This window comes from Lemur catta, chromosome 2 (assembly GCF_020740605.2).
Source record: "Lemur catta isolate mLemCat1 chromosome 2, mLemCat1.pri, whole genome shotgun sequence".
In the NCBI taxonomy this organism is placed as follows: domain Eukaryota; kingdom Metazoa; phylum Chordata; class Mammalia; order Primates; family Lemuridae; genus Lemur; species Lemur catta.
The window spans coordinates 16,042,567-16,065,955 of record NC_059129.1 but is presented as its reverse complement, the minus strand read 5'-3'; the positions used below and the strand labels follow the sequence as shown (position 1 = coordinate 16,065,955).

The 23,389-nt window shown below is 42.8% G+C and overlaps 1 protein-coding gene across 5 annotated transcripts in view; it reads left to right on the top strand.

Annotated features, from left to right (window-relative positions):
* ARHGAP17 (Rho GTPase activating protein 17) overlaps positions 1 to 23,389 on the top strand; it is a 76,005-nt gene that overhangs the window by 25,690 nt on the left and 26,926 nt on the right. For 4 of the 5 annotated variants that reach the window (XM_045542820.1, XM_045542817.1, XM_045542819.1 and 1 more), the window contains exons 2-11: positions 1,498 to 1,537; positions 3,556 to 3,660; positions 8,670 to 8,743; positions 10,447 to 10,558; positions 10,814 to 10,890; positions 14,021 to 14,132; positions 16,994 to 17,062; positions 17,223 to 17,304; positions 21,235 to 21,362; positions 22,813 to 22,924. In XM_045542820.1, coding sequence (XP_045398776.1) covers positions 1,498 to 1,537; positions 3,556 to 3,660; positions 8,670 to 8,743; positions 10,447 to 10,558; positions 10,814 to 10,890; positions 14,021 to 14,132; positions 16,994 to 17,062; positions 17,223 to 17,304; positions 21,235 to 21,362; positions 22,813 to 22,924 — 911 coding nt within the window. Of the gene's footprint in view, positions 1 to 1,497; positions 1,538 to 3,555; positions 3,661 to 8,669; positions 8,744 to 10,446; positions 10,559 to 10,813; positions 10,891 to 14,020; positions 14,133 to 16,993; positions 17,063 to 17,222; positions 17,305 to 21,234; positions 21,363 to 22,812; positions 22,925 to 23,389 lie in introns of those variants that run through there. The other variant, XM_045542821.1, reaches the window with a different exon arrangement.

The following is a 23,389-nucleotide window of genomic DNA, read 5'->3' as shown; positions in this document are numbered from 1 at the left end:
GATGTGAGGTCACCAAACAAGGAGTCGGGAAAAGATGCTTACAATTTGGGTTCCTCTGAGCTGGCCCTGGCACACACTGAACTGTCACTAACTCTCACACCTCTCGTAGCCCACACTGGCATTGTAAAACAAGTTTTCCTCTTCTGTTCTTTTTAAAAAATAGTTTGTTTTGTAAGAGGACATACTCCTTTGTGATTCTCAGGTTGAGTCTTTTCTTTGGAACTTGTGAAGATTTTAACAGACCTTGGGCCTTTTCTCTGTGTACTCATACCTACAGAAGGAAGACATTTCAGAGTAGAGATGGGTTCTGTCTGAGATATACCGGGCCCTGTCCAGATTTGGGGGTTTTGGTCAGAGAAGAAAGGTTAAAGTTACCCAGTCCAATGGTGGTATTTTGCTGGAGGGGGGTGAAGCTGTTGGCGAGACTCGTGGCGGGATCTAATGGTGAAGCTGTGGCAGTCTCATGCCAGGTATGTGTGTCCCTGCTAGGCTGACTGTCAGGTTTCTTTTTGAGGCCGGTTGTTTAACCTCATAGTCAGCTGGGGCCCTGCTCCACTTCCCTAACTGGCATGACTACCCGTGTTTGGCTCTTCAGCAATGCCCAGCACCACGCGTGCCAAGCCAGGGCTAGGATGGCATATTTTGGCCTGCTGCTGGCGGAACTTGTTCGTAGAATTGAGAGTTGGCTGCTGCTGGAAGTTGGGGCCTTGACATTGTCTCCAGGCTCTGATCCTCTGGTCCTGGGAGGTATTTGAGTCAGGTCAGAGTTCAGTTTCCTGCAGAAACTGGTGAGTGAGCTACCCCTGCCGGCATCTCCAGGTTAACTGAGACACTGCTGTGGCGGCTGGTGTTGGGATCCTCTGTGGCTAGGCCGCGTCTGGCTGGCGTGCCATGGCCCTAAACTTAGGCCAGAGGGAGGCAGTAGGTTACTTCGTGCCCTTACCCATAGCTGTGCTACTCTGAGCTTAGCAGTGTTTTGAGGTCATTCTAGGAGACCCATTCACTTTCTGTCCAAACAGCTTCTCCTTCTCTTGCATTGGTTCCTGTCTGAGATCACGCGGCCCCCCATTCTGCAATATATCTTATAAAAAGGTCCCAGAATTTCTAGTTTACTCATGGCCTCCCCTTGACCCCCCTCACTAAAGAGCTGAAGCAGACTTTTTCTTTCTCCTTAAAAAATGTCCCTGTTATGTCAATGGGAATTTGGCAGGGATGTTAAATGACTTGGTTCAAATCACTATTTGAACCAGAAGTCCAAAATGGCACTTACATTCTAGTAATTCTGGGTATTATGTGTGGCAATGATGTAGCCCTTTCGAACTGCAGAGAGAAGTCTTCTTAAATTATTACGTTCTGGCAGTAGAGATACCACCACTACCCCCATCTAAATTCATTTCTGCCTGCTTTGTTTTAAACTCCAGGCCAGTAATTGTTACATTTCATGAGTTGCGTTTCATTTCTGGATTACTAACTCTGAACTTTTAATTTTTCCCACAGAGCTGAGAAAACAGAAGTCCTCAGCGAAGATCTGTTACAGGTAACAGAATATAGTCTTTTTAAAATGCCCTGTTTCAAGACACGAAAAAAAAAAAAAAATCCGTAGGTGAGAATTGAAGCTGGTGGGTTTGTTTTTCTTTAACCAGAAGCAGAATAAAATGAATTAGCATGGTTTTGAGCAGGAAAGAATAGTAGTTTTGTTGCATGTGTTAAAAGGAGGGATCTGAAACCCATCTGCCTGGGTTCAAATCCCAAGTCTGCTCCTGACTAGCTTTGTGGCCTCAGGGACTTACTTAACTTCCCTGTGCCTCAGTTTCCACTTCTCTTAACTGAGGGGTAATGGCAATATCCACCTCATGGGGTGGTTAGGAGGGTTTAATGCATTAATCATGGGAAGCTCTGGGAACAGAGCGTGGCACGTGGCAAGTGCTAGATATTAGTGATTTGTTCTTATCATCACTAATACTATAAGTCCCAGAGATTGTTTCTGATATGAAACTTCCCTTGATTTGCTCTGATGTCCTTTTACCTCTTTTCTTAGTTAGATCTCTTTTAGGGTACTTCAAGGGCTGGCTTTTATTTTGGTTGTATGGAGTTTACCCAGGAGGCTATGAATCCTAGGAGGCAGGAACCAGAATTTATTTACTGTTGTTTTTCTAATACCTCACATAAGGACTCAATATCCATAAGTCTTTTCAACAGAGAATAAAATGAGCACCTTCTGTTCCTGTGACAGACAACATTCTTGGAATAAAATCAGTGAACAAAACAGACCAAGGCTCCTGTCCTTGTGGAGTTTACATTCTCAAAGCATTTGGAATCAAAATTAAATTAAAAAATTTTGTTTGTTTGCATTTTATTTTGCTCTTGTGGCAAATGAAGAATGTGCATTAGTTTTCTAATGTTTTAAAATCTGGTCATTTTAAGATTTGGGGAAGGTGACATGGTATTTGCTCCCAAATGTTAATATAAACTTGCCTGCTAGATCCGAATCCTGGTGACGAGGGCTAGGATCTGAAGAAAAGCTGCTCTTTTGAGAAAGAGGCACAAACAATCTCATTGGGTAAAATATTTTGGGGTTAAAATGTATTCTGCTTTGAATTTGTTGATTTTTCTTTAAAATAGAAAGCATCCCCAAGGGCCTGCTCTCCTTCTTCATGAGTCATCAGAATACACATTTTTGGCATTCCTTCCTGTAAAAAGCAGCTCTCTTTGCCATAAACAGCCATATCCCAGCAATAGTATTTTGGGAAGCTACTCATGATGCGTGGGGTCCCCTAGGTCAATGTTTCTTACTGCTAGCTGTCCATTCTACTTAGAGGTTTATTTAAAAAAACAAAACAAAAACTCTCCATAAACCCAATAAGGAATAATTTTGAAAACACCAATCTCAAAGTTAAATTGTGAAACATTTATTTTAATTCTTCTATCTGATGTACAATGTGGCTTCATTGCTATGAGCTGGAGAGAGCTTCTGCGTATCCCTGTGGTTTTTCCCACTTGGCAGTGGATCTGGGCCGGAACCAGTTCATTTGCAGTGCTGCTTGGTTGGACCTGGGGCGTTGCTGGTGCTTGTCGCATGTAATTTGACTACCGCCACTCAGTCTGATAGTGAGTCTTAGTTAAGACTGTCCCTCTCCCTGCACCTAGATTCAGCCTTACAGGGATTTAAAATCCTCAGTGTAAGGGAGGTTGGCGGTTCTCAACCAAGGTGATCTTTCCTGCTGGGGGGATGTTTGATAATATCTGGAGAATTTTTGGTTTTCACAACTAGGAGAGTGGGATGCTACTGGCCTCTAGTGGGTAGAGGCCAGAGATGGTGCTAAACATCCCATAATGTATAGGATAGCCTCCCCAACAACCCAGAATTATCCAGCCCAAAATGTCATTAGTGAGAAACCCTGGTATAGGTGAATGGGAACCATTTCCATTTATACTCAAGAGTTAAAACGTTAGACTGCAGGATGCTTTTTCTACCTACATGCAAACGCCACCAAAGGGAGAGGCTGAGTTTGTTATTAAGCCCTGCAAATGATTCTTTTGTCTCTGCCTTCTCAGATTGAACGGCGTCTAGACATGGTGCGGTCCATGTGCCACCATTCCCATAAGCGCCTGATGGCATGCTTCCAGGGCCAGCATGGCACCGATGCAGATAGAAGACACGTGAGTATCAGATGCGACTCAGAGCCACAGTTCCTGCCTATCTCTGAGGCTTTTCACTCCCGTGATTGGTTGGTTTTTCCCAAGCAGCATCAGCAGATTTGCCTTTGGATTGGTACCTGCTATAACCAGGCATGCTCATGACACCTACCTGACCATAATAACATTCGTTGGTGCTTAACATATCACTGGGCTGAAAGCCCCACTCACACTGAATCTTCTCCAGGTGCTTTTAAAGACTCCATGAGCCATTTGTCATTGATAAGAGAATGGACATGTCGGTTAAGCATCCTTTGATGGCAGAAAGCTGAAAACCTGTCTTAAATTGACTTAGAAAGTAGAAGTAATTTATTGGTTTGCTAACTGAGAAGTCCAGAAGTTGGGATAGACTTGAATTATTAATAAGACTTGATCTAGCATTTCAGTAATGTAACCCAAAGTCCAGTTTCTTTCCTTCTCTCCTTTTTGCCTTCTTCAGTGTTTGCTTGATCCCTAGACAGGCGCTTCTGGTGGCTGCAGTGTGATCATGCACGCTGTTGGCACCAGCTGCTTCCACTGTGCATTTTGCTTTCTTGTGTATGTCCAATGGGAGTAGAGAGCATCTATTCCAGTAGTTTTCTTAATAGGGTAAGAAAGCTTCTTTTTCTAAGCCCTTGGCAGATAGAAATCCCTTTCCATTGTGTCAATCTGTAGCAAGTCACATTTTCCATTCCTGAACATTCCTGTTCCACCCACTTACCATGTGTAGGGAGTGATGTTGGGTGAGGAGATGTTATGTACTGATTGGCTTAAGCTGGTTAGGCCCAGCCCTAGAGCATGGGCTGTGGTCCTACCTCCAGCTCATAGGTTTTATAGAGGTAGATCCCTAAGAAAAATCAGGGTACTGTTACAGAGAGACAAGAGTCCAAGGATGGACTCTGAGAAAGCCATCCAATGTCTACTCCAGGGTGCCTTTGTTCAGAGCATTCAGGTTCTCAGGTGCCACCAGTAGAGCACAGCAGCCTTTGTTCATTAGGCAGTTCTGTCCTTGTGTTTACAAGTTCCTAGCTTACGAGCATGCACTATTCCTTAGAGCCCATGTCACATTAAAGTGACAGTTTCAGTGGCACACAGTGGACGTATGATTTGCTATGTTGTTTTGTCACCAGATGTCTCAAAAGGAAAAACTAGTATGTAGATGATCTATGTTCCTCTTCTACATTACCTACAGACATTATGGGGCATCTTGACAACAGGGTTATTCCTCTCTTGCACAATAGTTAGGATTCTGCAGTGGTGTATATCACAGGGGTGGAAGTTTGCATACACCTACACTTCCAGGAATGCTTGCTGCTGGGTCTCATCCCTCGGAACCAGGCCCAGTCTACTGGTTCTGCCCCCGCGGCTCCTTGTTCTCTTGCCGTGTTTTCTGCTCTGCTTACCCTTTTCATATTGTTTCCTAAGCTTCTGTGCTTCTGCTTATTCTTAAAGTCATATTCTCTGGGCCACCTCTGTTCTCATGGCTCCTAATTGATGTGTTTATGCCAGTGACTTCTAAATTGCTTTCAACCAAAGCAAAATACTTCCTCCCTCAGTTGTCTATTTTAGCATGCCTAACCAGTTCCTCCTTCTGCATTGACTCTTTTAAATTCCATCCACCCTATTATGCAAGCTAGACCAGTTATCTTATATTCCCTTCTATTTTATCATCCTCCCTCCCATAGCTGCCTGATTAGCAGTCCTGTGATTTCTCCTGTGAATCTTTTAAATTCCTCACCTCCACTCCATCTCCACCACCTTTGCCTTCATGCAAGACCTCTCACCTGGGCTGTTATAATCACCTCCTGAGCTACATTTCCTACCTCTAATTTCCTTCCTTCCCAGACTGTCTTCAACCTGATCAACAGAGTCAATTTCCTGAAATACAAATCAATCCTATCATCCTCCTGCCTAAAAAAAAAAAAAAAAAAAAAAAGGTTTAGGCCCCACACAGTGGCTCACACATATAATCCTAGCACGCTGGGAGGCTGAGGCAGGAGGATTGCTTGAGCTCAGCAGTTTGAGACCAGCCCAAGCAAGAGCAAGACCCCATCTCTACTTAAAATAGAAAAGTTGCCAGGTGTCATGGCATGTGCCTATAGTCCCAGCTACTCAGGAGGCTGAGGCAAGAGGATCGCTTGAGCCCAGAGATTGAGGTTGCAGTGAGCTATGATGACGCCTCTGCATTTTACCCAGGGCAACAGAGCAAGACTCTGTCTCAAAAAAAAAAAAAAAAAAAAAAATTCTTAGCTTTGTGGTTCTTAACAGGGACCAGAATTATACCTCTGGGGTTATTTGGAAATGTGTAGAGACAGTTTTGGTTGTCATAAGGACTGGGGGAAACCACTGGCATTTGGAGGATAGGAACCAAGATGCTAAACGTTCTGGAGTACCTGGCACAATAGTTCCACACAAGGAAGTATCCTATAATTCTAGTGGTGCCTCTTTTGACGGACACTGGCGGGTTCCCATTGCCCAGGATAAAGTCCAAGCTCTTTATCATGACTTAAGCCCTTTATAATCTGATCCCATTCTCCTTATCGGCTTCATTGTTCCTGCTTCCTCCCATTCACACTGTATATACCACCACATAGTACCCACCAGTCCCCAAATATGTCACTGTCCTTCACACAGTCATGGCTTGTTGTTCCTATTGTCTGCTTTGAGACACAGCCCAAGTGTCACATATAGTCATTAAAAATACAAATTAAATATTTTATCAAACACCTACTATATACAAGTGCTAGAGATATAAAATGAATGAAATGTAAGTATTCATAGCCTGCCAGGGGAGGTAAATACAAGTGGGTAATTATAAAACAACATGCTAAATAAACACCCACAGGGTATTATGGGAGGACCAAGAATGGGCACCAAAGGAGGAGGGGCATAGCCAGGTGAGGCTTCCTGGAGAAGGTGGTGCCTGAGCTGTAAAGGAGGGAACATAGTGGCAGGTGATGGGAATGTTCCAGGCAGCGGGGCAGAGGGGCTCAGCCCTCATTTTTAGAATCTAATTCCTCCACTTTCCTTTTCTGACTTTAAAAAAAATTGTCAAAGACAGGGCCGTGAGGATGTCTACACTTTGCACTTGGGAAGAGGAGTCACCATGACAATGATGAGAGAAGACAAGTGATCACAAGAGATCATATAATATGGGGAAAATCACAGCAGTCTCTAGAGCTCTAAGAAACACAGGAGGAGCCTCCCAGAGGCCCCACCAGAAGCTCCCATGCATGTGAAGAGGCAAGATGGGTGGGTGGCCTTCTCAGCCCAAGCCTCCATTGACATGGCAGAGCTTATGTTGTAGGTCATATTAGATCAGATTATTAGATTAGATAAATTATTTCTTTCTGTGCGCTTTGCATGCATTTTACAAATTAAGACTTTTGAACTTTTAAAATTCATCCCTGGTAATAGAAAAGCTGTTTACCTCTAGGAAACACAAAACCCTCTCTATGGAAGAGTTCAATGTTAGTAGACAATATTTTTATTAATGAGCTCATGTGTGAAGCAGAATTTCCTTATTTATGTACATCAGGAAACAGGATTGTTTTGGCTTCAGAGTCAGAGCAGGGAAACCATAAGGCTATGTAGAACTAGGATCTTGAATGATACTTGTTGAAATAGATTCTCTCTTTATGTGTCTTTTTTTTTCATAGACTCATAGAGTTCCAGAATTGCACAAAATATCTTTCTTTTGATTACTGCATTTATCTTACATTAACTTCTTTAGAAAGGCACCATAACTAAAAGGTGCGAATTATCCTCTATTATTCTCATGTCTTCCTTATCCAGAAGTGTGGCAGCTGGAAATGGCCTCCTTATGGGGCAGATAGAGCCCATTATTTACTTATGTGACAGTCATTTGGGGGAGGGGAGATAGGTAATTATCTTTGTTATTTACATTTAGATTTCAGTTTACCATTTTGAATAGGTTCTACACTTAACATGGTCAAAATTCAGAATATACAAAAGAACATAAAGTGAAGTGTCTCCCAGCCCTGTTCCCCAGGCACCTGATCCCCCTTCCAGAGCCACCACCATTAGCAGTTTCTTATAGAGCCTTCCAGAGATATTGCATAAGTAAGCATATCAGATGGAGCCCTGTGGAAGCAGAAAAGTCAGGTGTCATGCCAGGGATGGATGCTGTGTTTTTGACATGAATGCCCTTTCTACTGGGAAGGCAAAATTACAGGGAATGCCGCAGAATCGAAAACATTTTCTGTTAGCAGATTATGGTGTTGGAACCAACCCGCTTGTTACTGCCAGGCCTCTTCTCTCCATTGTCTGCGATAAGCCATTGGCCAGTGGTGAAAAGACACTGAACTGGGGTTCAGGCCATCAGCACTGAGGTCTGGCTCTCCTGCCCCTGCCTGGGGTGCCCGGCCAGGCCACTTAACTTCCTGACCGCACGGTTAGAACATTAGATCAGGTGATTCTGTGGTCATTGCCAAATGAAAAACAAATCTCTATTAAGAAAATGAGTGGCTTTGTGCTTAAAAACATTATAGAAAATTTTTTGGATATGTAGCTAGATAATTTTAGATATCTAACTAAAGCTAAATTTTAGAGTTATAGCCAAATTAAGAGTAGGTTTAAGAATGAGTGTTCTAGCAAAAGCTTTTGAAATTGAGCACTGTATTGTGTTTACTTGTCATGATAAAATCATTTGGAGAACAAGGTGTATGTATGTCTTATGTCCCCAGTGCCTGGAGCATAGTATGTATTTAATCAACAACAGTGATGGCAGCTAACATTTACTGAATGCTTACCACGCACTAGGTACTTGATGTTGAATGTCTCCTTTTGTCAACAGAAGCCCAAACTGAGACACAGAGATTAAGTCATACAACTACTACCTGTGAGACTAGAACCTGAACCCAGACAGGCTGTCTCTTACCTGTGCAAAGAATGAGGATCTGAAGCAGATCATTGAGAATGAGTATCAAATAATAATGGGAAAAAAAACACACACACTGTCTTCTGCCTTCCAGAAAAAACTCCCTCTGACGGCTCTCGCTCAGAATCTGCAAGAAGCCTCAACTCAGCTGGAAGACTCTCTCCTGGGGTAAGAGCTGGCTGCTTCTAGAAGGCTGAGCACCCTGTGACTTGATGGAAGTGGGTGGGCTGGGTGGTGTACATGGCAGCCACTTGTGACCAGAGGGACTATGAGCATGATGGCGTGGCTCATCTGCCAGGAGGATGGCTCAGATTCTGTGGGAGGAAGTGTGGTCAAATCCACGGGGTTGCTTTTAGTAGGAGCCAGGTTGGGGTTGGATGGCAGAATGGGCCACTAACAAAAGTAATGGATAGGGTCAATATTTATTCTTCTAAGCTTAGATGTAAAGAACTTGAGCCCTTCCCTGTTCCAGGTATTAACTCAGACTTATAAACTCTGACCAGTCCCTTTCAATCCTTAAGAATCACTTCCTTTAAGGATGGTCACCAAAATGTCCATGATAGTTGAGTATATTTTCAGAATTATTTGGATTTTTTTATAATTGACATTTATTATTTAAACAATATTTTAAAAAATAATAAAGCAGCTTTCATTGTAAGAGGAAGGTTTATCCTTTTTTTCATCTGCTTCTCCAGGCTAGTGTCCTTGAATCCTGTCTTCTCTCTCCAGCTGTAACATGGGGCTTGCTTTCCAGCCGGGCACGCCCTTTATACTTTGCAGACCATTTCTCATGGTCTTTGATCCTCCCTTCGCCCTTTCAAGGAGGATGGTTTCCTCCCATTCTCCATCTTTCCTTTGTCCTGTCTGTGCTCCCATGTTGGGGGCACTGGCCCTGGGAGGAGTGTGGCACTTGCCTGCATGCTGGCATCTCTGTTCCCTGCAGCCTGGATGTGTTTCCATGTTTGTACGTCCTCACACTACCGTTACTGTCATCACACCATAGTGGCACTGTGTGCTAGCACTGTTCTAAGCACTCATTTAGTCCTCACACAACCTAGGAGGTAGGTGATATCAGTGTTCCCATTTTACAGATGAGGAAATTGACAAACAGAGAGGGTAGGAAATTGCCCGAGACCACACAGCTGGGAAATAGCAAAGCCTGTATTCAAACTCAGGCAGCTTGGCACCAGAGAGCATGCTCTTAACTGTGACACCATGGCCCCCTCACACCAGTGCCATACACATTTCTGGTGTCAAAAGACCCCATAGAGAGCTAGCAGGGCAGAGTGGGAAGGAAACTAGGGATGGAGGCAAGGAAACTAGGGACACAGACAGTGGAGTCGCATCACCTGCATGTGCACTTTGTATGACATCAGCCGTATGTTCACAGGAAGATGAAAAGGAAATGTGAAGTTCATGTAACATGGCTCTTAAGTGTTAGCCAACTACCTCATCTGCACAGTAGCAAGGAAACTCTGCCGAGGCTGGACTCACTAACAGACATAAGACAACATACAATGAACTTTATGTCTGATTTAAAAGATTTTCAGGGTATTTTGAGAACTCTTGGTTTTCACCTGACTTGAGAACCTAATTCTTGAGTAAGTTGTGACCTTGCCGCGCACACGCATCTGCCCGCCCCACCCCTTACACGCAAAGTACATACCCGAGAGAGTCATTTTCATCTTAAAGCACGTATCTGTGGATTCACGTTTTAGGCAATGGGCTAAATTTACAATATTTTTAAGGCTCTGTTGGGTAACACCCTAATGTGCTCCCACCAGAGCAAGCAAAAGCACATCACCTGATAATCCTGTACCTTGTTTGATGAGCATGTGCTTGTTGTTTGTTGGGGTACCTTGTTTTTAAAGGAAGATGCTGGAGACGTGTGGAGATGCTGAGAATCAGCTGGCTCTCGAGCTCTCTCAGCATGAAGTCCTTGTCGAGAAGGAGATCGCGGACCCTCTGTACAGCATAGCAGAGGTGGGTGCTCGCGCTGCACGGCGTGGAAGAGCGGGGAAAGGTGTGGGCTGGGTGGTGAATGGTTCACTTGTGTCTAACATGTTAACAACAGTCACTGGCTTTAACCATACACTTCTTTTTGAACCTAATGAGAATAAATGGAGGGTCCAAAATCCTTTGCCAAAGAGAAAAACATTTGTAAATAAATATTGCACTTTAAAAATGTTAAGCTAAAAACCCTGAAGCTCATCCCATTTGGTGTGTTCTTCCTTTTAGGTCGAGATTCCAAACATCCAGAAACAGAGGAAACAGCTCGCGAAATTGGTGTTAGACTGGGATTCAGTCAGAGCTAGGTAAGGGAAAGCTGTAAAAATAACAGTCATACAATGTTATGTCACTTCTCCAGCATCCGTCACCATTCCCACCACGGGGGTGTTGTTAGAACATACTGTTTTCAGTGAGCCAACAGTGAAGGGAAACAAAAAAATAAGGAAAACTAAGTAGGTGTATTTAATGAGAGAGGGGGCGGTGGCAGACAGATCTAATAGCTCTTGGAATACTGGAGTGTAGGAATCAACAGACCTGTGACCCTAACAGCTCCTGAGGGTCACGCCGTGTCACAAACCCTGTGTGCTTATAATACCTTCACAACCGAGAAATGCCGCACTCACAAGGGAGGAACTCATGTAAACCTAAGTAACCAAATCTGAGGGCTGCTGACTTGGGGGTTGACATCAGCAGTGGAGTGTGTCGTAATTCTGGGCAGGACTGCTGCCTCAGCTCTGTCCCCGATGCAGGTTACCAGTGATTTACAGGAAGCGGGAAGTAGCTACCACCAGCCCCTGTCCTTTTTCCTACTTCCCAGGGGCTGACAAACTTCTATAAAGGCCTAGATAGTAAACCTTTTCAGCTTTACAACCCAGATGGTCCCCGTTGTAACTGCTTAACTCTGCTGTTGTAGCATAAAAGCAGCCACGGACAATGCATAAATGAATGAGCGTGGCTGTGTTCTAATAAAACTTTATTTACAAAACAAATGTCTTGACTGACCCCTGCTTTCTCAGCTCTTTTAATCCTCATTGCAGTCCTGTGAAGAAGATATGACTATCTCTATTTGACAAATAGACGGTGATACAGCTGTCATTCATTGAGTCCTTTGGTATCAGATGCTTTTATTACAGACTTACAAAGTGGCTGCATTTCCTTGTTTCTAAGATTCTACTGAGTATTACATGCATCACTGATATAATATCAGGTTATTTCAGAAATAAAGAAACACCAGACCGTTAAATGTACAAATGAATTGTTAAGATGTGTCCTGATTTCAGAAATGTTGAGATGATAAAAAGGTACATCTAGGAATTCACACATGGTGAAAACTCTAATAGCGCAATTATCGGGGAACAGTAAGTGTCTCTTACTGGACACTTGCCACATGCCAGGTATCGAGCTACGTTCATTAGATGTCTGCTCATTTGATTCCCCGCCCCCTGCCCCGTGCCCCCAGTTCACTTGCTCGTCTGTGTTTTCAACAGATATCAATTGAGTACTTAGCGTATATCAGCTTTGTGCTGGATACTAAATGCAGGGGCCCCTCAACTGGAGTTGGAGGGAACATGGGTAGGGTTTAATGTAACATCCCCAACTTTTGAGAGGAGACTTGTTTTGTGGGAGGGACCTGCATATATTATCTGTATGACTTGCTTCATGCCTTCGAGATAATAAACAGCAGCGCTAGGATTCTGACAGCAAAGTCCATGTCTCCTTATCTTGTGTACGTGTGTGATCAGAATCCTGTGTGACAGGGATCTCAGGCCACCCTGAGGCACATTTTTGCTTAAGAGAAGAGAAGGAAGAATGGTTAAACAAGCCCTTGAATGCTCCCTCCCTGGAGTTGGTAGAGCAAGATTATAGATGTTTATCTGCCAGGAACTTTACATCTTGAGTACACGTGTCCCATTGAAGGTTTCAACACTGATTCTTGATCTTGCATTCATGGTCATGTTCAAGTAGGTATTGGAGAAAGTGAAACAGTTGAATGTTTCTTCTTTACTTTTACTTATTCCTATGGTGTTTGCTGGAGGGAAATGATAATAATTAACATTAAGGCTCCATTATATGCCAGATATTTAAATACACATGCATATAGCATATGTATTTGTTCTGTCCGTTACTCCTTAGGACAGTTCTGCAAGGGAAATGGTGTTTGTCTTAGTTTTACAGATGAGGCAACTGAGGCACAAAGAGGTTAAGTCATTAGCTAGATCACACAACTATTTAAGACAGAGCTGAGCTTCAAACTTGAGCATGTCAGACTCCAGAGTCTGTCCTCTGTCCGCAGCATGCCATCTCCAGTTTGGCTTCTGCAGACCTACCGAAGCCTTTCTGTGGCAGAATGTGTCCCATCAGGAACATGAAGCGGGCAGAGCATTTTGGGGGCAATGCAACAGTCTGGGAAGTTTGATAAGTTGGTAACATGGGTTTTCATGCTGTTTCTGTACAATATCTGTATTTAAATTTGGAGTGTTAGAACTTTCCACAATACCAGACATATCCATATTCAAACAGAAGGTCAAAGTGCATTTGAAAACTAAAAAAAAATTGTTTTAAATTATTCCCTATCTCTTTATTATTACTATAATTTAATTCTTTTTAAAATGTTTTCATAGCTATAGATTAATAGCTACATTATTGAAGTTCTAGCTTTTGCTTGCTGAAGGTACTCACAGGTCACAGATGATAGGAAGAACTATAAGGAGTCCTCAGGAGCAGGAACTGACTCCCAGGGGTACAGGGAACATTTCAGATCAAAGCAGGAGATGGAGAGCCAGGAGCAGTGGCTCATGCCTGTAATCCCAGTGCTTTGGGAGGCTGAGGAAGGAGGATCCCTTAAGACCAGGAGTTCCAGACCAGCCTGGGCAATATAGCTAGATCCCATCTCTACAAAAAAATTTAAAAATTAGCCAGGCGTGGTGGCATGTGCCTGTAGTTCCAGCTATTCAGGAGGCTGAGGAGGGAGGATCGCTTGAGCCCAGGAGTTTGAGGTTGCAGTGAGCTATGATGACACCACTGCACTCTAGCGTAGGAAACAGAACATGACCCTGTCTCTTAAAGAAAAAAGAAAGAGTCAGGAGACTACTGTTCCATGGCAAGGATTTAATGATTGACCACTATAGGAAAGGGGTTCCATGGATTGCTTTCCAGCATTGGGGTTTGTGTGAGACAAATTGTAGTCCATTATGCTCAGAGCAGACCACTACTCCCAGCACTACGAGAGTCCTGTCATGGTGGGAAGCTAACGTCTCTTTTTGCCTGCTTCCATTCTTAGGGAATAAACTCAAGAGAAGTTGGCATCCTGGGTAGTGATACCTATCACAGATGGAATCAGTTTTGGGGGAGGATCTGTCTCTGTTAGGTCCTGACTCTGTAAGCTTGCGTATGTACAGCTAGTTTTCAAATGCTGACGATCCCTTTGTTTTGCAGGTGGAACCAAGCTCACAAATCTTCAGGAGCCAACTTTCAGGGGCTTCCATCAAAAATAGATACCCTAAAGGAAGAGATGGATGAAGCTGGAAATAAAGTAGAACAGTGCAAGGTACAAGAATTCCCGAATAAGTGTGTCCTTGCATCAGTTTTTTGGTTTTGCAAATTGTGGATGAAAGGTCAAGTATTGTAGATTATTTAATGTTTTAAATAATTCCTATCAGAATACTCTGAATGATATTAAAGGTGGTTTTTGTTTTCGACTTCTTTCTTTATTTTCCAAGACTGCATTATCAGAATAAAACATTATTTTAAATAAATTCAAATAGGATGTTTTTAAAAACTTGACAAAATGTCTAAGCTTTCTTAAAGATGAAGTGAAAAGAAGGAGAGAAAACCATAGTAAAACATATAAAGTTATACCAATTAAAGCAATGCGTAATAGGCACAAAAATAGATCTTTCAAATAGTATAGGCCTTACTGGAATGAATGCTATTATATTTTAAGACTTAATATACAGTAAATGGGTCATCATATATCCATAGGGAAGGGAAAGATTTTTTTTAAATGTTGTTAGGAAAATTGCTTTGTAATTTGGGAGAAATATAACTTTTCATCTCATAATTTAAATTTAGTTTAGATTAGTTAGATGGTTAAGTGATCTTATTCTCTATGCATCTATCTATATAGATATGTTCATTCCAAATTTTATACGAAGTGGTAAATTACTTGAGAGGGTAAAGAAATAGGTCTCTGTTGAGCCTTGGGATTGATTTATACTTCTCCTCCTCTTATTATTCATCATTTTCCAAAAATAGTTTCTTTATTTCATACTAGATAGTATTAGGACTTTTATGTTTTAGTTTTTTCAGGTCATGCTATTTATTCTTCACTTTTCAAAATAGCAAACCTTGATCAGTTACCTACAGAAAAATGACTTGTTTCATATAGTATAGTGGTAGTAATTAAAACTAAACTCACAAAGTCATGCCTTTGTTTTAAAAAGCCTTTATGTTTAAAAAGATGGTAGTCAGATAAGTGCTTCTAATAAACTAGTGTCACACTGGCTTATTTGTGTTCAGAATAGTTGTAGCTTTGCCAGTGTCAATTACCTAGAACTCTTCTTCATATCTGGTCTAACCTAGATCTTGGCTATTGGTTACTTATTGTACACAATTGGGAAGTCTGGTTGGTGCTTCGTGGGCTGATGTCCCTTCTTTCAGTTTCCACACTTGTCAGTATTTCAAATGGTGAAAACTAAAGAAAATATTTTCTGCATCCTTTTCTCTTTATACTACCTCCTGGGTAATTTCCTTAGATCTAAGTTCTGTTTCCCTGATTCTCTCTTTAGCTATGTCTTATCTGCTATTTAATTGATTAACATTGAGTTTTGCATTTCATTGAGAATATTTTTCATTTCTAAAGTTCTAATTTTTTAAATCTTTTTTTTGATAGTGTATTATTCTTTTCTAGTGTTTCTTTTTTTTTAATGTCTTTAATCCTTTTAAATATAGTTATTTTAAAGTCTCTGGTATTTTCTGAAGTTTTCTGTGAGAATGGTGGAAGTTTGCTTATGGTGGGTTGTGCCCTCGTGTGTTTCATAATTTTGTACTGTGAGTTCATTTTAAAAGGGGCTTTATCTGTGGGACTCCTGGGGATTGAGAGTGAATCTTAATCCAGAGAGTATTACCAGTCTAGGTCCATTTTAATTAAACTTTCTCAGTTTGGGGTTTCCTGGACCACATAAATAGTAAATTCAAACTTCAAACCCTCATGAAAGCAGGTCTGTGTTTGCGAAATCTCATAGACAATGTTTTTCTTTCTCAGATGCAGAGCCCAAACCAAAACAGACTCACTTCCCTATTATTTCCATGTGATGATGAGTGAATTTGTTCTGTCCTTTCATTGAGGGTATAGTTCTTCAGGAATCTTATCTTCATGCATGACATGTATGTCCTTATTCCTCACTTCAGCAGGCCCAAAGCTTCCTTTTCTGTCCTCTGATCCCACATGACTGCTAGACGCAAACTCCTTGGCCAGCAAGATTGGCCCAGATCCCACCAGGTCATCCCCAGCTTCCATTCATGCTTAGCATTCTGGCTTTTTGTTTGTCTGCTTCTTTTTTTCTTTTTGCTTTTTCTTCTTTCTCCCTTTTTGTTTGTGTGTGTATGTACGTGTGAGTGGTAGAGGGGGGAGATCAGGGAATTTACTCTATTGCTTTCTTAGTTATTCTAAAAGAATGTTTGTTAATCCTAACTAGCATTTCCAGGTTTTTATAACAAATGGGAGAACCTTCACATTAATTTGTGCACCTTGATGGCAAAAACAGAAGGCAGTACATAAAAACAAACCATATACATATTTTTTCTAATATATATAAATTTCTCTCTCTCTCTCTCTCTATATATATATGTATGTATATATATAGTAGAAGGTTGGAAATATAAATCCAATTGCCTAATGAGTCACTTTTAAAAAATTTAATTGTTATGTAATTCATTTACATTAGTTCAAATACTAAAAAGTATAAGACAGCATACAGGAAGTCTTTCTTCTACCTTTGTCTTCTTTCTGTGTAATTTCCACTGCTCTCAACAGGTAACCGCTGTTACTAATTTCTTGTTTTTTCTTCCAGACATGTTTTTGTACATATACAGCAATAAAAATACGACATTTTTCTTTTTCCCTTTTTTGTAACCGGATGGTAACATACCATCTAATGCTCTATACTTTGCTTCTTAATAAGGTACATTAACAATTTATCTTAGAGATCTTCCATGCCAATGTCATAATAAGCTTCCTTATTCTTTTTGTTGCTCCAATGTATAGTTGTACCAGTCAGTTGAAGGATGTTTTATCTGTGGCTGTTTCCATCACTTTTTGATCTAAGAGCTCATGGAGATTATTCTCAGATGCAATTTTCTTTCATCTCTCTTTTCTTCAATAATATATCTTCTCTTCCACTTACCCAGGATCAACTTGCAGCAGACATGTACAATTTCATGGCCAAAGAAGGGGAATATGGCAAATTTTTTGTTACGGTAAGCACCTTTCCTTGAGAGAATTCTAAAGCATTGTAAAAATTGAGTCATTTTAGCTTTTTTTTGCAAAAGATTTCAGTTTTAGTTTTGCTCAGCCATTGTGTGTGTGTCCATCTGATGCTAACGTTACTTTTGTTTTTGAATGTGGGTCTGTTCTCAGTTATTAGAAGCCCAAGCAGATTACCATAGAAAAGCATTAGCAGTCTTAGAAAAGGCCCTTCCCGAAATGCGAGCCCATCAAGGTAACGTAACCTGCGTGCGGCTGATACCTCCTTCCCGCCTCTGCCACTTCTGCCTGGGTTCTTCTTCAGCCTGACTCCTCTGCATGCCTTTCCTCTGGATAAAGCTTCTCTGCCTAGGAGGGTACTATTTCCCAGCATAATTTCATCTTTCTTGCTGCATTCTCTAATTTCTTCTGAACCCAAATTAACATACTAATGGAACAGTTGCAGTTCTTTTGAAACCTTCAGTTGAAGAGAAAGCTGGCCCCGTGGGGAGTGCCTATATGTTTTGATGTCTTCAATAGGCTTGAAAAAGTCAAGCATCTAATTATCCTTTTCCAAATCAGTTATTTGTTCTATAAGGCTTAATTCTGGCCCTGTGACTCCAAGAACATCCATGCAAGGGAAAATATTTTGGACTTTCCAAAAGAGAATTTTACAAGCCAGTGCTTGATACATCAGTCACTTAATAGGTGTGATTGAATCATAAGATCATGACCATTTCTTTCAGGCCCCTTCTTTGTCTTTACACAAGGCTCTTGTTCTTATCACCATTGATACTTTGCCTACCATATTCAAGCACATTGTAGGTTTTACCCACAAGTTATGAGTGGACTGGACTTTCCCCTGATGTTTTAAAGTGGGCATCTAAATCTTTTTTTCCTCCCTAAAGTTTTTGATGCCACTTCTCTCTGATTTACCAGCAGAGATGAGCACGAGTTGTTGAGGCGTCATTGGATCTGTTATGCTCTTCTGCCTGTGGAATAGACCTGACATTTGGAGCTCAGGCTCGCCCTGCGGAATCACTGGTCTTGAGCTGAGAGGGGGTCAGGCCGGGTGCTGGGTGTGATGACTGTGTGATGTGAGAGTGGGCAAGCGTGTGGGTAGAGAGTGTTGTGGATGTGCACATGCTGGCACCCTAAAGAATGCCACTTCTTCCCCCCAGAATTTCAGGAATTCCTAACAGATTCTGGCTTCGTGCTGGAAAGTTTTTGGATTATGGAATTAGAAAATTCCATATCTTGACTGACCCCGTGGCCTGGTCTTTGGTGATCTCGGGTGCAGCATGTCTGAGTTCCTCAGCCATTGCCCTTGCTTTCCTAAAGGATCCAGTTTCCTAGTTCCTGGACGATGGCGTTTAGTCAAGGTGCAAGGAAACGAAGATAACGGGCAATGTTCTGCCTTCCCAGGGACAGACTTGCTGGGCAAGTTCAGAGCACCAAGAACTGTGGGCTGGGCCCTGCATGGGACAAGATAGTAGACATATCATCATTTTAGCCTTTGAGTAGCTTAAAGTCTCAGTTGGAAGAGTTGACTCCAACTCTCCAAGCACAAAAACGAGAAGATTGAATTTCTTGAGCAGTCCTTTTTATAGAGCTCCCATTCTTAGTTTTTCACCAAGGCTGTTTTTCCTGGAGAAATATGTCAGAAAGTCAGAAGGAACAGGGGGGACAGGGAAGAGTTTAGGATGGAACGAGCTCCACACCAGCTGTCCCTTTCTCCCTCCGTATCTCCCTGATACCACCTTTCTCCAAACAATCTGGGTCTGAAACCTTGGATCCTTCTTCTCTTTCCTCTCTCCCACCCCGTCGCCGGGTTCTGTCCATTTTGCTCTTTGCTCTGCCTTCCTCTCCAGTCCCTCTGGGCTACTGTGCTCCACGTTCTTACCGCTTTGTGCGTGAGCTTGGGGTAAGATGTAAATTCCCAGACTTAGGATCCCTGGTCTTTTGTCAGCCTGTTGCCCTCCACACGTATTTGCCTGTTTCTCGGCCTATTTAATTCCTGTCCATCTTGTGAGACCCCTACGAAGCTCACTTCCTTTGAGAAGCCTTCTCTGACAACTGAAGCCAACAATAAACGCTTTGTCTCGTGAATTGCACTAGCATTTATGGTCTACACCAGAAGTCGCAAACAGCCATATTGCATTAAGAAAAATTTTTTTTAATTAGTTGCCATCATATAAAAACCAGGCACTTTAACATAACAATCCTGATTTCTGACTTCTCTTGAAAGTTCAGAACATCTGGTGACACTGAGTCTGCTGTCCCGCAAGACAACATTGGTCTGGCGCTGAGAAGTGGTGGCCACCTCTCTGAGACTGCGTGCTGCCCAGCACGATTTGTGTACTTGTGCTACCCATCTGGCCCCTATAGACAATTGTGTTTGCGACCCTTGTCTATACCATTGATCTGCCATGATTTAACAAACATGTCTTGTCTTATTACTATTCTGTGTTTACGTGTATGTCTTGTATTTCCTTCACAATTTGATTGTTCTCGTTCTGAGGGTGGGGAGTCTCTGTGAACTTTATGTGCCTACTGCAGTGCCCAGCACATAGTAGGTCTGTTGTTTGAGAGGCCAGCACCTAAGGTAGAATTTACCTTACAACTAACCTGTAGGTCAGTGGTTCTTACCTGTACCCTCTGCCACCATTACCCCAAGGTGTGGGCTGGAGAACACTCTGTTTCAGTGTTTACTAGAAAGTTCTGGCACAGGTTTAGAGGATGCCTGCCCCTCAGTATCACAGGGCCAGGCGTGTGGCTGAGTCTATAGCAGGTGTCATTTGCAGAACTCCAATGTTTCCAGTGTAGCTCCTAAGGGATAGGTTATGTGGCCATTGTTAGCCTGTGTTGAGTATCATTGCATTAGATAAAAGGGAAAAAGTATTCCAGGTAAGATTTGGCCTCTGAAAGGACTGTCACAGAACTCTGTCCCCTGGGAAGGGCCAGGCCCCTGGATCCTTTTTCTGTCAGAGATTCTACTGGAATGGGGCTGGGCCAGAGATGAGGAGGGCTCCCAACAGCCCCGGGGGTGGCTGGTGCCCTGCTTCTCATTTTTGTCTCTGGCCTTCCTTCCCCTCTCCCATTCTTCAGCCTTTACCCCACCTGCTCTTCCATCATTAATTTCCACAAGCTCTCAGGTCTACAGATTCGTGGGATTTTGTTTTTCTTCCTTCCCCTGACACGCCAGAGTGAATATTACCATCTCCCAACCCAGCTTTCTAACGGCAGAGTGGCTAAGAGACCAGTGTCCAGTACAAGTGCTGAGAAGGGTGTGAGCCCTCCCTGTTGTTGGAGAGAATTAAGTATTTCTCCTTGGAGTAGTTTTCACCAGCTACTTTTCCCTCTTTTGCTTCTGTGAGCTGCTCAGACAGCACTAGGTCTCTGCGGCTTCCACAGGCAGGCCAACCCCAACGAGATACTTCTTATTCTAATTTGATAATACCCATTTGCTCAATTCTTCTTTCTGGTTTACTGCTTTATTGTATGTATTTCTGCTAAGCTGCCTCAGATGACCTGAAAATAATATAAAATATTGCTTTACTGCTGTCAGCGCAGCCTTCAGCCTAAGCTGCTTTGGGGCTGCCAATACCACATTTTTTTCTGCTCAGAACTTTTTGGACCTACTTGGGGATGCAGCATTCTGAAGCACTGCATGTCGTGGAGTTGTTGCATCCGACTCAAGTTCACATGGACCATCTCCAGTCTTGTATGACAGATGCTTGATTTGTGTTTGAAATTTTTGGAGATTCTTTTCATTTTCACGTTGAAGGCGTCTGTTTCTGTGCCCCTAGCTAGAAGGCCAGTGCTGTCTTGCATGGCTGGAATAATTTCTTTTCAATGACAGCAGTCTGCTCAGATGAATCCTCTGTGTTAAGGTGGGCGTGGTGCAGGTGTGCAGCACCCTTGCAGCTTCAGCTGGGGCTGCTCACATTGGGTGCCATGCACACTGCTCAGAGCTTCGGCTCCACAAGGAACCAGCCCAGCCTGGCACACAGTTTGTGCTCCAGGAGATGGTAAATAACAAAAGCAAACAGAACAGCTGTATCGCCTTTTCTCAAAACCTCAGCTACCAGCCAGCTAGAAAAGCCCCTTTGGTAGTTTGGGGAGCAGATAACTTGGCAATGCCGTGAGGTTGTTGGGTGTCTTACTGAACGATTTGCTGCTCTAGATAAATGGGCGGAAAAGCCAGCTTTTGGGACCCCTTTGGAAGAACACCTGAAGCGGAGTGGGCGCGAGATCGCGCTTCCCATCGAAGCCTGTGTCATGCTGCTTCTGGAGACAGGCATGAAAGAGGAGGTGAGCGGCACATCGTGGTCCCGCATGCCAAGTCTCCGTGCCCTTGTACCCAGAGCACTGTGCTCTCTGCCACCCCCGGGTCCCCTTTCTGACACAGCCACTGTCGGTTTTATGTAAATCAGCGGCTTTCAAACTTTTCTCATCATGACCCACATTTTTTTTTTCTATTTCTTTTTTTATTTCAGTTTATTATGGGGGTACAAAAGTTTAGGTTATGTATATTGCCCATGCCTCCCCACCCATGACCCACATTTTAAATTGAGACCCTGTCTTTAAACGAAACAGAGGTTTTACAGAACAATATTTACTTTTCCCTGCTTACAGTACACTCTGACCTTTTTTTGTCCTGTTTGTTTCGTTTTAAACTCTGGTTGTGATTTGCGACAAGGGATTTCCTGATTTGCTAACGGGCCAGAGCTTCCACGAGCTTTAGTTTATAACAACAAGCATCTACAGGAAGAATCTTAAGATTTGTATAGTACTCTGCAATTTTTTTGGGGGGAGGGGGGCATTTACATACTTTATTTCATGGGATTATTACCCTAAAAATCCCCATGAACCAAGCAAGGCGGTTCTCGTTACTCTTCTTGCATAGATAAGGAAGTCAGCACGCAGGGAGTTCACACTGGGGCAGACCAGGAATCAAAATGCAAGCCTTTTTTTTTTTTTCTTTTTAAAACTCGTTATTGAAATAAAATGTACAAACAGAAAAGTGTGGCTATCATAGATAAACAGCTTGATGAATTTTCACGACTAAACCCGCCCATGTAATCAGTGCCCAGATCAAGGAACACCCTGAAAGCCCTCCTTGTGTTCGCTTCCAGTCACTTCCCCTGCCCCCAGCTCTGTGACCTCCACTTCTACTAGCCAAGGTCAGTGCTGTTCATCTGGGGCCACATTCGCTCCCTGGGAGACATTTGGCAGGGTCTGGAGACATTTTTGACTGTCACACTGTGGAGAGGAGGTTTGCCACTGGCGTCTAGTAGTACCAGGGATGCTGCTAAAGACCCCACGGTGACAGGACAGCCCCCACAGCAAAGAACTATCCAGCCCAAAGTGTCAGTAGTGCGGAGATCTGGGAACCCTGCCTGGGTACATTTTCTTTAAAACTCAAGTCTTTTTAATTCCTGGTTTAATATCCTTCATACTCCTGCATCTCTCGGTTGACTTTTTTAGATGGATTTCTAATAGGCACAGGTATGTTAGTCACGAGCCTGGGCAAGAGCTACCACTGATTAAAAGTGGACTGCTCTCTGCCTGTCGCTCTGCTCGGGGTACACGCCTGGCCCTCTTCTTTCCTCCCAGTGGTCCTGCGAGGCAGGCAGTGTGACCACAAGGAGGTGAGCTGAAGCTGGGGAGGAGAGTGGGGCTCCCTTCCCGTAGACCACACTGCCACTTAGTGTAAGACTCCCATCTGCACTTGATGCCAACGGCTTTTCATTGTCTTTAGGGCCTTTTCCGAATTGGGGCTGGGGCCTCCAAGTTAAAGAAACTGAAAGCTGCTTTAGACTGTTCTACTTCTCACCTGGATGAGTTCTATTCAGACCCCCATGCTGTAGCAGGTGAGCTGCAAGGAGAGTCTGCAAACTGAGTCACCCTCGAAGCGGTGGGCAAGTCTCCTGATAAAATTCCTTGTTATATAATGTAATATACACACACACACATACACACAAGCATACACGCGTTTTCTATTCCCTTTGTTTGTTTTCCTGTATTAAGTAAAAGTGAAAGTAGATGACAATGCAGATATTTTGGAGCTACACAATCACGTGCTGCATAATGACATTTCAGTCAAAGATGGACCACGTCTACAATGGTGGTCCCAGAAGATTATAATGAAGCTGAAAAATTCTGTCGCCTAGTGACGTAGCTGTATCTGTCATAATATCTTAGTGCAATGCATTACCTTTTCCATGTTTGGATGTGTTTAGATACACAAATACTTAAAATTATGTTACAGTTGCCTGTAGTATTCAGTGTAGTAATGTGCTGTGTAGGTTTGTAGCCTAGGAGCAACAGGCTATACC